This window comes from Pagrus pagrus (genome assembly GCF_965226575.1).
Source record: "Pagrus pagrus genome assembly, chromosome: 13".
Classification (NCBI taxonomy): Eukaryota; Metazoa; Chordata; class Actinopteri; order Spariformes; family Sparidae; genus Pagrus; species Pagrus pagrus.
The window spans coordinates 24,546,409-24,562,104 of record NC_140197.1 but is presented as its reverse complement, the minus strand read 5'-3'; the positions used below and the strand labels follow the sequence as shown (position 1 = coordinate 24,562,104).

General features: G+C 44.0%; 1 protein-coding gene across 1 annotated transcript in view; it reads right to left on the bottom strand.

The window, feature by feature from the left end:
• plekhh3 (pleckstrin homology, MyTH4 and FERM domain containing H3) overlaps positions 1-15,083 on the bottom strand; it is a 34,462-nt gene extending 19,379 nt beyond the window's left edge. Inside the window, exons 1-3 of the mRNA XM_084372659.1 lie at positions 14,469-15,083; positions 9,350-9,405; positions 91-185 (exon numbers count right to left, since the gene is read on the bottom strand). Of these exons, the coding sequence (XP_084228785.1) occupies positions 91-185; positions 9,350-9,405; positions 14,469-14,603 (286 nt within the window). The 5' untranslated portion in view covers positions 14,604-15,083. The remainder of the gene's footprint in view (positions 1-90; positions 186-9,349; positions 9,406-14,468) is intronic.
• Between the last annotated feature and the right edge of the window lie 613 nt (positions 15,084-15,696).

Sequence of the window (15,696 nt, the reverse complement as noted above, 5' to 3'; positions counted from 1 at the left end):
CATTCACCACAACTGAAGGAGAGCAGGTAGATGCACGAGAGTGATGTTGGTGTTCATGTGCCGTATATATGTTCTGTGAGCCTGACTTACCTTTGACCAGCAGTTCAGGCTCTTCCTCCAGGCCCATCTTATTCTTCTCAATGATCAGGCTCTTCATCTCTTCAGACACGTCTGAGACAGTGTGCCTGCATGGAGGAGCAGAAAGAGAATGTAAATAACTCCACTTCCCTCTCAACTCCAGTCTTCCCCTGACTACTCCCTCCCATTGGATAGCTAAGTGGCCCAGAGACACACAGTTGGCTGCAAACCCCCCCCCCCATGTGACACTGTGCCAACTACAAGCCTCTCTGATACTCTTAGGTGGGGGTCACACAAGGGGGACTGGAAGAAGTGCCACGAATATCTGTCCTCCACCGTTCTCCTACTTTCCCTCCATAGCAGCACGCAGGCACACAAACACACACTGATGCATACCACGCCACTGTGGACAGCTCGTCTCTCTTTTATCACTTTGGCTGGCGAGCCGAGCGGGCGACTGAAAATAAACGTGACAGAGCGACGCCGGCCTGACTCCCAGCCAGACAGCTCACGCCGGTCAGGGGAAGGCAGAAGGTTCAAGAGGTCACAGCCTCGGATAGTTAAAACAACGAACATCAAAAACATCTGTAAATCTGCTAAACCGCTGTTCTTTCTTCCCTCCTTAATGCCTCATGATCATGTCTGCAGCTACTCCTACATATATGACTCTTCAACATCTGGACAGGCAGTGTTGTGTACAAATTCAGACTTTGTTATCTTTGGCCAAGCTCCATTTCCAGTCTATTAGATTGTTTAGAGGGTTTATCTCTCCTCATTTATTTATCTAATTACTCGTTTATTTTCTCTATTTCCGGGGTCTCACAAGCATGTGAGGTACAAGTGACAAACCCCTCCTTGCTTCCTGTCCTCCTCCTCCTCCTCCTCCTCCTCAAGGGATTATTGCTCAGGAAATGAATCGAGCCCTCCCTCCCAGCGATATTTGGCCTCTAGTTACCTACTCCTTCGCCAGCTGATTTATGTGAGTATTGATCTGATAATTCCAGAGGGCTCCTCCTCAAGGAAGGCAGCAGTAATCAATGAGTCTGAATATAGCCTTATCTGCTTTGACTCAGCTTACATGACTGCAGAAGCCATTTCCTGTCTTTTTGTGTTTGCTGACCTGATCCTGTCTATGACATAGTTTATCAGGTTGACCTCTGTGACATTATCCTCAAACAGTGTGTGCTTAAATCCATACAATTTGTTTCCTTTATGAAATATATTTGCAGTTATAGATCCAAACGGACAGGCATTAGTCGCTAATTTAAGCAAATGTCCAGACGCAGTGAAACTCTATATTGCTGGCCAGTTGTGTGTGAACTGGTTCAGGGCATCATCAGCAAGCAGAAGTGAGAAGGAGAGTGTCAGGATCCTGTCACGTTATACTCAGTCCCTAAGCCCAATCGCCTGCTACACAGCAGCCTTGGGGGACCTCCGACAGTCTCTGCATATGCACACACTACTTATAGGCATTAAAATAAACACTGAAATGTGACGACGTCTCTTATTTGAGGTTGTTAATAACCCCTGCTACATCATGGAGACATGCATGCAGACAGGCAGAGTTGGTCTATAAGTAGCCCAAACGAGAGAGGGATTAGATTTATAGAAAAACTACGCCTCGACTGGAGAACAAAGCCTAGCTAGGGTTGTTTATGTTCAATACTATAGGTTATTTTGTGTCACTGTCTGTAATGGGCTTGCATCCAAAATGTCAATAGCAATAAAAAGTATGAACTATCATCATAACAATTCTGAATTTCTTGACTTAAAAACAACTGGCGTAACCTGCTGCAAGATTTAAACCCACAACTGAAGCAGTTATGTGGTACACATGGCCATACATCTTGGAGAATTATTCCTGGAGTTCAAAATCAAACTTGGCTCTCCTGTCTGCAGATTTCTAAGAAACGTGGGTATGTTGCCATACCACGAGTGCAGACAGAAATCTGTTTATCTGCCCCCAACTGGTCTCACTCCATCTTTAACTTGAAATACTTTATAAATCAACTTAAGTGCTTCTTTTAGGCCATGCAGGGAGAGTAGAGGGACTGAAAGGGGGAAGAAAAGCACAGGTCCAAACCCAGGTTTTGGCCTTTAGCAGCACTGACCTTTAACTTAAATGCTGTAATAGCAGAGTCCGTTTGACCATTGTGTCCAAAAAGGTCTGCTCATTGTCTCATTATGACAACAAACTATTCTTGTTATAATGAGATGTGTTTGTTATTCCTTTTTGTCACGTTATAATTGTTTTTCTCTTTAATATGACTTACTATACCAAGATAAAATGGTATCATTAGAAAGAGTATAAAGAGTAAAAGACACAAAAAAATCCCAAAACATTATGTGCACCTCCTGCATCCAAACACTCTAAAGAGGTACTATTCTTCACTATTCTTTCTTCTGTCGATCCCATACATTTCAACATCCAAGGCTTAAAGGGGAACTCCACTAATTTTACACATAAAAGTGTGTTTATACGTCTTAAAAAGTACGACTGCATATGCAAAAAAAGTAGCATAAAACCTTTTTGGGCTCCAGAGGGAGCTGCATGTAATCTGATAAATCGCCTCCAGTGATATCACTCTAAGCTAAGTTGCATTGTGGGTAATGGTTTTGAAACAATAAGAGAGTGCCTGGACTAAAAACGCTATCTCTGGTTTTGCTGCATTTATTTTCGTCATTTGTATTTTAGTTGTCCAAGATTATATCCCTGATTTTATAGCCGCCAACATTTTTTGAGATGGCAGACAAAAAGCCCCAAATCAGAGAGAAGTCAGCATTCACTGCGACAAAGGCCGTGTGGGAACTGTTGAAAGATGCAATCCAGTTACTCACGGACTGGATATCTGGCAGCCTAAATATCTGGTTGAGTTGCCAACAGGTCAGGGAGCAAGGACTGAGCTACAGCCGATAAAAACAGACACGCTACTCTCCTTTGCCGTCAACCACAGTGGCTCTCTGAAACCTGGTCGTATCTTGCATCTATTTGTATTGAGCGGGCAAAATAATTACTTATAGTTTTTATCGGAATACATACACAAAAGCTTTTTGGTATTTGTAACCATGTCACCCTGCTAAAGCCACAATACGAGCACACATTTTCATTGCAAAAACAATCCTTGCTGCCTGCTCATCCTTATCCATCCTCTCAGACATATTCTTTTTCTTTTTCTACCTTTTTTCTTCTGCAAATCAACTCACACACAACTTGGACCGCATGAGTGATCTTGCAATGTGTGAGCCCCTCTCGCTGATCAGCCACGCAGAGTGCAAACCACAACGGTTGCACCACTCAACGAGGACAACATGACATAAAGTTGTGAGATTTGAACAGTGCAGCAGTCTGACAACTTTGAATGTCAGGAAGTCTGACCAAGGCCACTGAGCCACTAAGTGACATCACTGAAGGCAGTTTATCAGATTTTATGCAGCTTCCTCTGAAGCCACAAAAGTCCTTTTACTACTTTTTTCACATATGCAGTAGTTCACAAACAAAACCACATGATTCCATGCATGCGCTTTCTTTCTATACTCCTTGTGTTTCTCAAGCTTAAGATGCACCCGAAACTTTAGATAAACATCTGCACGCCATAGTTCAATCTATACTTTCTTCCCATTCACACTGCAATCGATCCTGTGAATCTAAAGATGGCTGACAAGATAAAGAAAACTACATGCGATGCAGCTTGGGGCAAACGTTTAGGCACTGTTGATGTGGGGGCTTTTGGATCTCCACAGCTGTCCAGCAGCCCTAAAACCCCCAAACTCATGGAACCCTCCCAGCCCCCCATGCTACCGCCCCCACATTCCCAGAAGTCCCAGCAGAGGCTGTGACGGTGGGGCCTTTCGTGGGCAACTTCCTGTGGAGCGCAGGAAACAATTTGACATGGGGATTAGACAGCCTGGAGAATAGAGCGAGTGCACATCCACAGACAGCACCTCTCCCGCTCTCGTTCAGCCCTCCCCTCGAGGACTAAACATCAGCTACTGCAGAGGAGGAGCATCGTTTGAATGTCACATGACTTAACAGTTGAAGCTTGAAAGGTGTTGGAAATCCAGGTAGTTCTGCCCTGTGGTTTCTGTTCCAGATCAACACACTGTATAGTAGTTTTTCTTTTAGAAACACATAAAGGTTAATACTTCTGCTTCAGAATAAAAAAAAAGTACAGCATGGGAAACAGGCACAACACCTTCACAATTACATATTCATGAAAGTGAAAAGGAAAATGTCAGCAGCCCAGGTTACATAATAAACTGCCAGCTGTCCTAAAAGGTAGGAGAAGGGGAAGTCATGAAAACAAAAGTGAGAAAAGAAGAAACATGATTTGAGAGAGGAAGGGAAATATTTCCCTATGACAACCACACAGATCCGATTGTATGATAAATATATAGAACATATTTAAATCCTGAGCAGCGGTGTGATTGTTAATGTCCTCTAGCCTTTGTAGAGAAATGACAGCCAATGAGGCCCTCAGACATTGTGGCTGATGTTCAATACTTATCTATCCATCACTCCAGTTTGTGTGTGACCTACTTTCTCAACTTCATGCACACATGATCATGTCTCTATTTTAAAAACAATGTAAAACGCACCACTGTGAAGGCAAAGTTGGGTGGAGGTTTTCTGGGAACTACATGAGGTCACCAAAATGCCATGTACTTTAAATAGAGATAAAGGTGTATGTCGTCCCGCCCTCACAGGTGCAACAAAACTAACAGGAGAGTCAAGGAGATGTCAGTTAAGCACAGTGTGTACACACCCACACAGCCCTGAGAAGAGGTCTAATCAGCCGCATTAGGGAAAACACCTTTAAAGTTAGGTAGTGATCTGTTTTAATCATGAATGCAATTAATTTTAATAAGACTGTGCTCCAGGCTGCTGGGACTTTAGCTACCTCATTGCAGCCTCACTGCCTTTTGGCCATAATGATGGCCTTGACTCTGTTCTCTCTTCCACTCTGATTATGTGATGAAGAAACAACTGTAGTTATGTTCAAAGTCCAATTTTTAATGATCAAAAATAGTTCAGGGATCAGTGGTCCTGCCGCCACATCCTTTAAACTGCAATTAAGAGCAAAACTGGCAAAACTGTTCATGGAGCCTCTGAGTTGTTATTAGGAGTCAGAGATACTGGGAGTTTCTGACAGCGTCAGTATCTCTGATTGGATGAAGAGATTATGAGAATTATAGTAGTGTAACAATTAATGTTCTGTTGATCAACTGATCAATTCATCGCTAAACCTCTAGATTAAGCTCATTTGAAAAAGGAGCTATAAATAGTTTGTTTGTATCTGGTTTCACTTGTCAATGAATGCACAAAATCACACGAGTATCTATGCTGAGGTGACCAAATGTGAACACAGCCGAGTCTGAATGTATTCTTCTCATTCTACCAACGTTGACGGCAGCAGTATTTAGACTGTAAAGCCACTGATTGACTCAAATCAACAGCTTATTGGCTGTTTCTACACACTGAAATAAGGTCATCACAACTGATGAGCATATTGTCTGCAGTCCCGTCATGGTGACAGTGATTGTGACACACTTAAATCCACCAAGTATGAGCGTTGATTAGTTTGTGTCTGTGTGGTGGTCGCTGCTGGAGCGATGAGTAATTGATTTCAGTCCAGGGTCTAATCAAAACGGCGAGACGCTAATTAAAGTCACAAAAAAGTGGTGTCCTTGCTGTCGGGCTTGGATGACCGCAGTGGAAACAGTGGAGACATGTTCCGGCATACAAAGTGGGCCCTTGTGACCACGAGAACAAGCACGGTTGCAGAAATGACCCTTGTGTGGATGTGTCAAAGAAATAAAGAAAGATTTATTTGATGAATGAAACGTGGATGGTTCCACAAAGCCTTTTGTAAAAGACGACTTCAATCCAGCTGCCTTTTTGTTAATGTCCAGGCTCATACTGTACACAAACGACATCCGTGCATGATTCTACACAGTTTATTCCCCAATCCGAACAAGCACCAAGGATATATAACACTATCTGAGAAGACGTTCATTACATTGGGTTATACTGCTGCACTAAATTATCAGTTTATCTTTGTAGAAATCCATTTCTCTCTCTCAAGTCTCTATCCCCTCCCCCACAGTGCATGGGCTGGCTGCAAGGGCCTCTGGCTGAAGCTGGGCTGGTGGGAAAATGGGAATGTGGTGATTAAGACTGGGCCTATATGACCTCCCAGCTAAAAATACGCTGTTTACCCAAGACCACTGCCAAGAAACTCTGGACTAGGCAGAGGGGAGAGGAAAAAAGTCATGTTTTGAGAAAGGAGGAGGAGGGGGGTGTATGTGTGTGTGTGTGTGTGTGTGTGTGTGACAGGAAGTCTGAGTTTGTGACTGAAGGACAGTGTTGATCAGCAAGAAATTTTATGATAGAGAGTGCGAGTGATTTCTCAGTTTAAATGAAGTCACTTTCATAGTGACGTGAATTAAAACTTTATATATCTGCTGACGTAATAAACGGCAAGTTTGTGATTGTTGGATGGTTGACAGACAGGCCGACAGACACTCAGACAGGCAATTATCGTGGGGCCCACTTCTAAGCTTTTCACGCACATATTTCATGCATACACGCACAGAAATTCACACACATGAAACACACTCTGAAACATTGGTCTCTTTCAGACATCACAGCCTGGCAGCCCACACCAAAAGTTTTTGACTGTCAAAGAAGAAGGGGGGAGGGGGGGGACTAATGAGAAAGCAGACGGAACAAATGTCGAGAAAGGGTTACGGACAAGTCCTCGAGTGTCCACTTTCCTTCCAGTACACTTTGTACTCTGCTCTGCTCCAGCTATGAGAAGGAACTCAAGAGTCAGGAAAGTAGGGATGAAAAAATAGTGATGATGTAAGACACATTTCAGTGTGAGCACAGCGGGAGGGAGCAAGCCGCTTGGCACATTGTGCTTACTGACAGACAGACAGTGGAGACCTGCACTGTCTGCATACAGAGATATGTCCGTCACCCACACCCTCATTAAGCCGCCTGCGACAGAGAGGGGTCAGTGCAAACACACAACAAATCCATGACAGAACTCTCAACATTTGCCAAACTAATATCGTCATTCGACAACTGTGGTCCCAGACTCTCTGCAGTAACAGATCGGTCCACTATAAAAGCATTTTTTTTACTTTCTGACTTGAGTTAAAACATAACAGTACTGTGTATTGTAGGTTTGTGTCCTATATACATATGGATTGTCTCACTTTGTCAGACACAATCCATATGTGCTGAGCCATGTCAGGTGACATATCAAAGCGATGTCTGTCTAGTTTCTTGAAACTAATGCAGCTGCAATATGAACTGTCAAACTGTCTTGTTAAAAAATTTCTCAATAAATGTATGAATATTTTCAAATATGATAGAGGCCAAAACAATTTTTTTACTGTAGTGAGTTGAAAATGTACACTAGCTTGTTTAGTGATAGCAAGATGTTTTGATCACATTGTGTATATGTGTACTTCTTATGTTACATTATGAGAAGTCAGTACTGATAGTGAATAAATTGAATTTGACTGTGCATCTGCCCTGCAGCCATGTTTGTGTAAAGAAGACTCAAAATACAAAATACACACACAAAAATGGTATTTTCAAATAACTGACCGTGACTACAATACATTCACATGGGATTTTAGCATACAATATACAAAATACACAGGAAATAAGCCAGTATAGCCAGGCATTCTGGAAGACCCCAGAAATGGCCAATGCTCATTGTGTCTTCACCCACCGCTGTGTTCTGACAGAAGAGGGCCCTTCTCCCCCAGAACCGCATCATGCCTGCAGCATGACGAATTATCTGAGCATTACCATATTAACCTCACTCTTGCAGGACAAACATTAATCGCTCCAATTTGTCACAATCAAATCTGGGGCCTTATTCAAACTAATAGTTGAGATTAATGTCTCCTTCTGGACACTTCAATTCAATAGCTCAATAAAAGTACAAAGTAAACCAGAGCTGCCCTGCCTGTAACATGAGCCTGGAGATAAAGGATATGGCCCCATTTGCGACACCACAATGCCCTGACTTATCAGAGCCTGACTTGGCTTTCCCTCTATACAGCTGAACTTCTGGGCGTGTTCAGTCATTGGCCAGGTAATGACCAAGCACTACGCTCTCTAATCTCTGCACTAAGTGTGATGATTACAGCCAGGCTCTTAACACACTCCCTTCAAAACCAGTAGTTAATTATGCCATGTGACCCGAGGCCACTATATTGTAAAAGTGACACACACACACATGCACGCACACACATATCCGAGCCACACCTCTTCTGGGAGTGCTGCTGAGGTAGGACTGAGTCACCCGGTCCAGTTAGCCTGCCTCCCTACTCACATATTCCCTTTCTTCTTTCCCTAGAGCCTCAGGAGACAGAACGTCCTGTATGACTGCAGGTAAACTTCCGGAGGCAGCTCGCTTCTTGTTAAAAGTTGCAGACCCTCGTCTATTCATTTCTGATGTATGATAGTCCAACATGTTGAGGTTTGTGACTCATTGCCTGTGAGTCGACAGATGTACAGTAGAGATTGTGCATGAGGGAAGGGGGCGGGGAGGGGTGATAAGGGCTCGATGCCAGAGACAGAGAGGAGCAGAGCCTGGCTACATCACTGTCTGAGATCACAGCCCTGCACTAATAGTCTGGATCAAGCCCTCCATGAATCACTCCTTTTCATTGGCACTAGCATTCACTTGTCAACCACATGACCATTTGAATTTCATTATTCTCGAGACGAATAGTGGTTCCTTGTAACCGCCAGTTTGAATGTACAGCCTTCAAACTGACACAGTTTGGTCCCAGTTAAACCGACGTTACAACCGTGATTGGTCACGAAAATATCTGCTGAAGACTGATGTTGAAATGGCAACGCTCCAACAGAGGTTAACGAGTGATAATTGACAGCGCTATCCACAAGCAATCAAACATACCCACGCAGCTTGGTAATGTCAGATCATCTGTCAATACACATGTGAATCCGCACTGTTTGTTTGCACACACAGGTTAGCATATGTGTGTGCGTGTGTGTGTGTGTGTGTGAGGTTAGGCACATGGCCACATGAGGAGAGCCCCATGAGACAACATGCACTGCAGGAGAAGTGAAAAATCAAGTGACTGGCCTTAACTTACACGTGCGCCAGCCTGAGAAAAAAAATACAAAAATCCCCAGCACTCAGAGGAAGCAGAAGATTAAAATAAGGAACTATTACTTCCTAAAAATATGGTAAAAAAAAAATCTGTTTCTTTCTCTCCTTACCCATTTGTTCCATTGGCTGTGCGAGTTGGTTGAGAAACAGTCACCTCTGCTGGACTCTGTCAACAGAAGAGAGAGAATAGTGTAAATAGATGATAATGCAACACAAACAGTAGTCTGTCCTTAGAACTAGTCCACAGGTTGGAGTAATCCCTCAACAGTTTGCCTTCAGTGGCCATGTTACAGTAGAGCATGCAGCCATTCCTGGCAGTCGGAGCACATAGCTGCTCGGTTCCTGTAATGCTTGGCTTTCACTTGCAAGGGGTGAGCTGGTGGAGAGAAATATGGCATGCAAAACAGGCTCATTTAATATAGGAGTGGGGAACAGAGGAATCTTTTGTGCAATAGCTGCATGCACCCCAACCAGCAAATCCTGAAATGCTTTTATTCAGATCAGTGTTTTTCTCTGGGAAGGTTGTTAACCTAAAATAACCCTGATCTTGAGGTTTGACTCGTAACAGGATCAGTTGCCTTCATCTTTTCTATTGACATGTTCATAGAATCACAAGTTGGTGATAAAGCTCGATGAAAACAAGTGAGAAAGACAAAGAAACCTCCAGGGTCTTATGTTCATTATCTGATGAACACAGCCACAAATCGTGCAGAAATTACTAGCTGAATGTTATCTCAACTGAAGCCAGCTACTCGTATCAAATCGCATTCCCTCTTTCCTGGACATCAGTTTTCTCTTGCAACTGGAGTTACTGCTTCTAGTGACTACAACTGGGGCCACCACTGGCAGACACGTAAAATCAAATTTCATGGGTGGAACAATGACCTTTTGATTCCAGGACTCCCCTGTTAGGCAGAAGATGGGAAAGATGTTTCCTTTCACAGCACTCAGGCCCCTAGGTTCCCAACCTGACCTTGGAAAACCCCATCAGACATCAGAGCTTGCCTGTGTGCAATTTGGACTGGTTCCCTGATGTGCAGGGCAGCACTGTGTGTCCTCGTGGCCTGACTTGTTGTCTCTGTGAGCCACAGCCTTGAGCCAGCTCCTGTGGCTGCCCCGGCCCAGCTCTGGGGTGTTGGCCTACCTGAAACACTATCCAGGTCAGCTCTGGGCCCCTCACAGTTCACACACCACACTTTACTACTGGGCAAACTAGCCTAAGTATAGCCCTTGAACTGCAAAAAAAAGTGTGCTGCTTCTTTTTGGATGGCTCAAAAATAACAAAGAAAACACTAACTGCAAATTTATAGGCCTGGAGTCTGTGTTATATTTATAAGGCAGATGGACTGTGAGGCAAATGAGGAAAAGATGAGGGTTTGGATAATGAGATTTGATTAATGTTTAACTCAGGGAGAGGTACTGTAAAAGTCAAACCAGACAGGCAAGCATAACTGAACAGTGTCAGCTTGTGAATGAAAGAGTGTGCATCTGTTAGCCATAAATGATTTAACCAATCCAGACAGACTGCCATGACTGAAATGACAAATCAATACTAATCACATCAACTGACTGCAGAGCTGTAATTCCATGATATAAACTAATCACAGGATCGATAAACTAATGGGTCAGGTAGATCAAGTTAGGATATTTCGAGTAACTCTCCACAAATCGTGACAATTCACAGAAAAATAGCTTTCCAATAAATTTAATGGGCTGTGGGATGAGGAACAAGGATAGCGTGCGATGCAGAGCCCTGGCAAAAGCTCTCCCTTTGGACGGGCAGGGGATGAATCACTCCAGACTAGAGTGGAGCATGGAGGGAAAGAGGGAAAGATGCCGTGATGTGTTCGTTCCGTGGCTGACTTCCGCTCTCGCTTCCCCCCAGATCTACTCTCTCTCTCTCCCTTCAGCTCTCCTGGGAGGCTGAGTAACCAGGAGGAAATGCTTGGGCTCAGCCAGTGTCGGCCTGAAGACCAGATGTGTGGCCTGGAGGTGGTGAGGCAGAGACGCAACGGAAACCAAATATAAACCAGCGTACCGTGACACCTCTGAAGACAGAGGGCAGTAGTGACGGTTAATGGGACCCGCTCTCAGCATGGCCGGACTGTGCCCATTTGTTCCAAGTAACAGGATGCACTGCGGTGCTCCAGCCCACACTTACAACTGTCCAGGCCCAAACGCTCTGTGGCAGCAGTTTATTGGTAAAGGTGACTTCACGTTACATAAAAACTGAATAAAGTTTCAGTGGAAACATGGAAAGAAGAGTGAATGACGGATGTCCTGTCCTAAAATTAGTGCCTTGCTGTCCCAACACTGGAGGCATTCAGCTCAGTGTGACTGTTTGGGCAGCTGTTGGAGAGCAGTTTCTTTGAATGAGGACTGTAAACATGCAGGGAAAAGGGCTTCTGACATGGCCCTGTGCTCTTAAGGGCCAAGCCTACACGAGCGTCAGCACTGACTCATGATTCCAACCTCAGTGAGTAGAGTCCTGGCAAGGAAGTGTGAGTCGTCTATGGCTTTAGTGCTGTGGATGCTACACATCGTGGCATCCTCTGGCAGCATGTTGGAAAACAAGGCAGGAGATGGTGGTGAAGGTTTTGGATGTCATGAGCGAGGGAGACTCCACCAGACCTGTGGGTTACTGTGGTTATCCCTGGCAGGAGCTGGACGGAGGTCTACTAAATGGAGTATTTCAGTGTTACAAAGCCCAAAACACACACATATACACCCAGGGAGGTCTAACCTGCTGTCTGAAAATGCAGCTTGTCAAGATCTGCACGAAATGGAGCACTCTGAGTAAACGATGGACGGCAGCCCTGAGGGGCTTTCCCTGAGAGTCATTGTAGACCATCTTCTACCCTCCACCCCACCCCCTCCGTTGACACCACAGGAAACCAAACAGTGCCAGCTAGATCTGTACAATCTGAGGGAGAAGTCAGCTGATGATGTTGGTTTAGAGCTGTTCAGCTGTGGTCTTAATTAATGCCTCAGTGTGAACTATTGACACAGTTACAATACCCAGGATGAACTAATGACACAGATCAAGAGAAAACAGGATTTGTGGACGCAGATTGATTACCTGTAAGCATTTAGGAATCAATAATCAATTACTTCAGAACACCTGGGTACATTCATTACAACAATAAAGGTTAACTGCATTTGGTTTCTAGTTAAAACACTGTCAGTTACATCAGTCATTAAAATGGTTCCTCCCTTTGAGAGCTGATCTGATAAACTGATCACATGATAGATGAAGACAGAATGTTCTTCAAGGGAAAATCTATCACAGACTATATTTTTTATGGCTCGGCACAGGTCACATAACATTTATAAATATTTACAAGGAAGAAATCAACAGAACCAAGACTCTAATCAGTGATTTACCAGAGGATAGAGCAGCTACAGACAAGAGGAGCATTATGAGGTGCACATTCATTAGTTTTGTACAGCTGTACATAAGCTTTTATCAGGAAAAGATAGAGGCAGCTTTGTTTTAGGAACTATGCAAAAATAGGATCATCAAACATCAAAAAAAAAAAAAAAATGCAGGTGCAGAGTCGAAAATGACAACACCATGAAACACAAATGAAACACTCGTCCTCTTAAGTCTGATGAAGAGCAGTGTCACTCGAAATGTCACCACTTGGTGCAGTGTGCAAGCCGTCCATCTGTGTCATTTATATATGAACTAATCTTGTTTAAAAATTACATCATTTTCACAAGTTTGAACGGGCCTCCGGAAATAACCATCAAAATGAGGCAGTATGCTACGTGACTTATCTTTTAGAGAGACTAACGACAGATCACAAACCAACCAAACCTCAATCAAGGCCATCATCTCTTAGAGCCACATTCTTCTCCAAGCAAACACATCTGCAATTGAACAAACCAACATCAAACCCAAGCCACCCACAGGAGCACAATTGTGCAGATGGAGCATTTTAATGAGAGGTCAGGGAAAGTTACTGTGTCTCGCTTTAAAGGGCCATCAGACGCCTCCGTTGGGACGTGTTACTGTGATCTTGTATTGATCGTGAATGTGGAGGGCAGTTGGGTTCCTCTGACCGCCAACGGCCAGGCAGATGGTACATTATAACCGAGAACAGGGATGTTTGCCAAGAAGAAGAGTGCTACACACCAACACCTCTCTGGATACCCCCTGAGCAACAGATGTTGCTCTTATCAAGCGGCTGCTGGTACTGTTAGATTTCTGTTGAGGCAATAACTGTGTAAAACTTATCTGTTCCCAACGTTTTCATGCAAATCGCTGCGGTGTCGCACTGGTTGGTTGCAAACAGACAAAAGGGCCAATAAATATATCAGCAGGCTATGCAAGTAGGGGCTCCAGGTGGTATTACTTTCGTCAGTAGTCGTGTCGTAGCAGCACAGAATACCTCGGCCTACGATACCAAGTAATACATTATGAAAATTAAGCTTTCGCCGGAGTCAAAGGCTAAACATTTATGAGAAAATTCTCCTTAATGAGAGCGAGGAAAAACGCACAATCCTGATGAATATTTGATGGTGGATTTTTCTAAGAGACTGTACATAGAGAGCTGTACATAGGGTCATACAGATAGAGCCTACCTCAATTCAAGGCAACAATGCCCCCTCACAAGTGGGTGGACAATGCTGAACTCTCTGTGCCTGATCAGATGACTAACATTACAGAGAAGACAAGGCCGCAGTCTTATTTGCAATTGAGCGGACGGAGGCCAAACACACAGGATCAGTTCAACACACTGGGTTTTACAGCTTGCATCAGAGTATGTGTGCGTGCGTGTGTGAGCGTGAGCGTGAGTGTGGGATTGCTCAATGTTCCCCAAGCCTTCAAGACCGAGCAAACCTGAACGCCACACTGGCCAGAGGCAGCAAATACATTCATAAATACAGCTATCCTGCATCTGTTATAGAGGCTTGCATGGAAGAAGCTGGTGATTCCCACAGACAGCAAAGTTAACAGGTAACATGTGAACACTGTAGGGAAACTGTTTCCTATCATAACTTGAACATCCAATCCATATTTAGTGTTCTTAAAGTAATCAGTTACAAATCAAACACTAACTATATGTTTGCATGAAAACTATGATTATGTTCCTGAAGTTGACCCTGTTTCATGAGCTGTTACAGTCCCTGCATTTCAAAAATGTGTAATACATTGAGTTAAACTGTGTATATGAAGTATTCATGCACATGAGTCCTTGTGTAGTGCAGGTGGAGAGTTTTTACCCGTCCATTGGGAGTCAAGTCCTCCTTGTTGCGCAATTCAAAAGACTCTTCCTCCTCTTTCTCCCCATAGTCCCGTCCAAGCAAACTGAAGCCCTGCCTGCAGCACAGAAACCAGCAAACTCCTTGCAAAGGCATTCAAATGAGGTTAAGTGTGTCCTCTCTTGCTATCCAGGTCGGTGAATTCAACACTCACGGTGTTGCCTCGGCCGCAAGTAACTCCAGAGCATACAGCAGGAGACCCTCTCCATAGATATCCAGCGAGGAGGAGGATGAGGAGTAGCATAAGCGTCGCTCTCTCCTTTCTGTCAGACAACATGTAAAACTGTCTCCTAACTGTGCATGACAGCAGGCGTACTCCCAACGACACCGGCAGCGAACCGGTTCAAGGAAAATCCTCCCCTTCCTCCAAGACTCCAGTCCCTCACGACACCTTGCTCTCTCTCTCTCTCCCTGTTTGAGCAACTTCACACGACCAAAGTTCAGGAAACACACGTTTAGTTTCCAAAAGCGGCGCTGTAGGTTGAACACACACCGAGCTGAAGGCGCCTGACAGGAGCGACACAGCCGTTTAATACACACATTGGGTGAGTGACACGAGAGTCGCACCTCTGTAAAGCTCCGACAGTCTGACTTCTGAGTTTGAACAAAAGCGTGCTGCAGCTGGGACAGGGTAGAGTGGGAGGAGAGGCCCCGCCCACAGGCCTCACGTCTGCGCTCCGATTGGCTGAGCACAGACACTCCCCGGAATGACACGCCCACAAAGCACGTCCCTCCACTCTGACAAAGCGTCCTGCGTCCTCTGTGGGTGATGATGATGATGATGATAAGAGGATTCAACACCAGTGATGTCTGGGCACTTATTAGTCATATCTGTGGCATGCACACAGTAACTTTTCATAACACTTTTCATGATTTAAATCTCCTGCCTTGTATAAAATTATGTAATATAATCAACCTAAAGTATCTAAAGCACAACTGAATAGCATATAAATTACTTCACATAATAAAAATTAATTAATTAAGTAATTACCAGAGGCCGAAGAAGAATCTTTATTTGATCACATATCATGCAATCTACTAACATTGGCTAGAAACACCTAAAAAACAAACAAAATGCCCACTTTAGAGCAAGTGTTTGGTCAACCTGGTCTATAAAACCACATATATGTTGAAAAAAAGTTTCTATTTTATGTTGTGATAACCATGTGCTTATGGAAAGACAATGTTT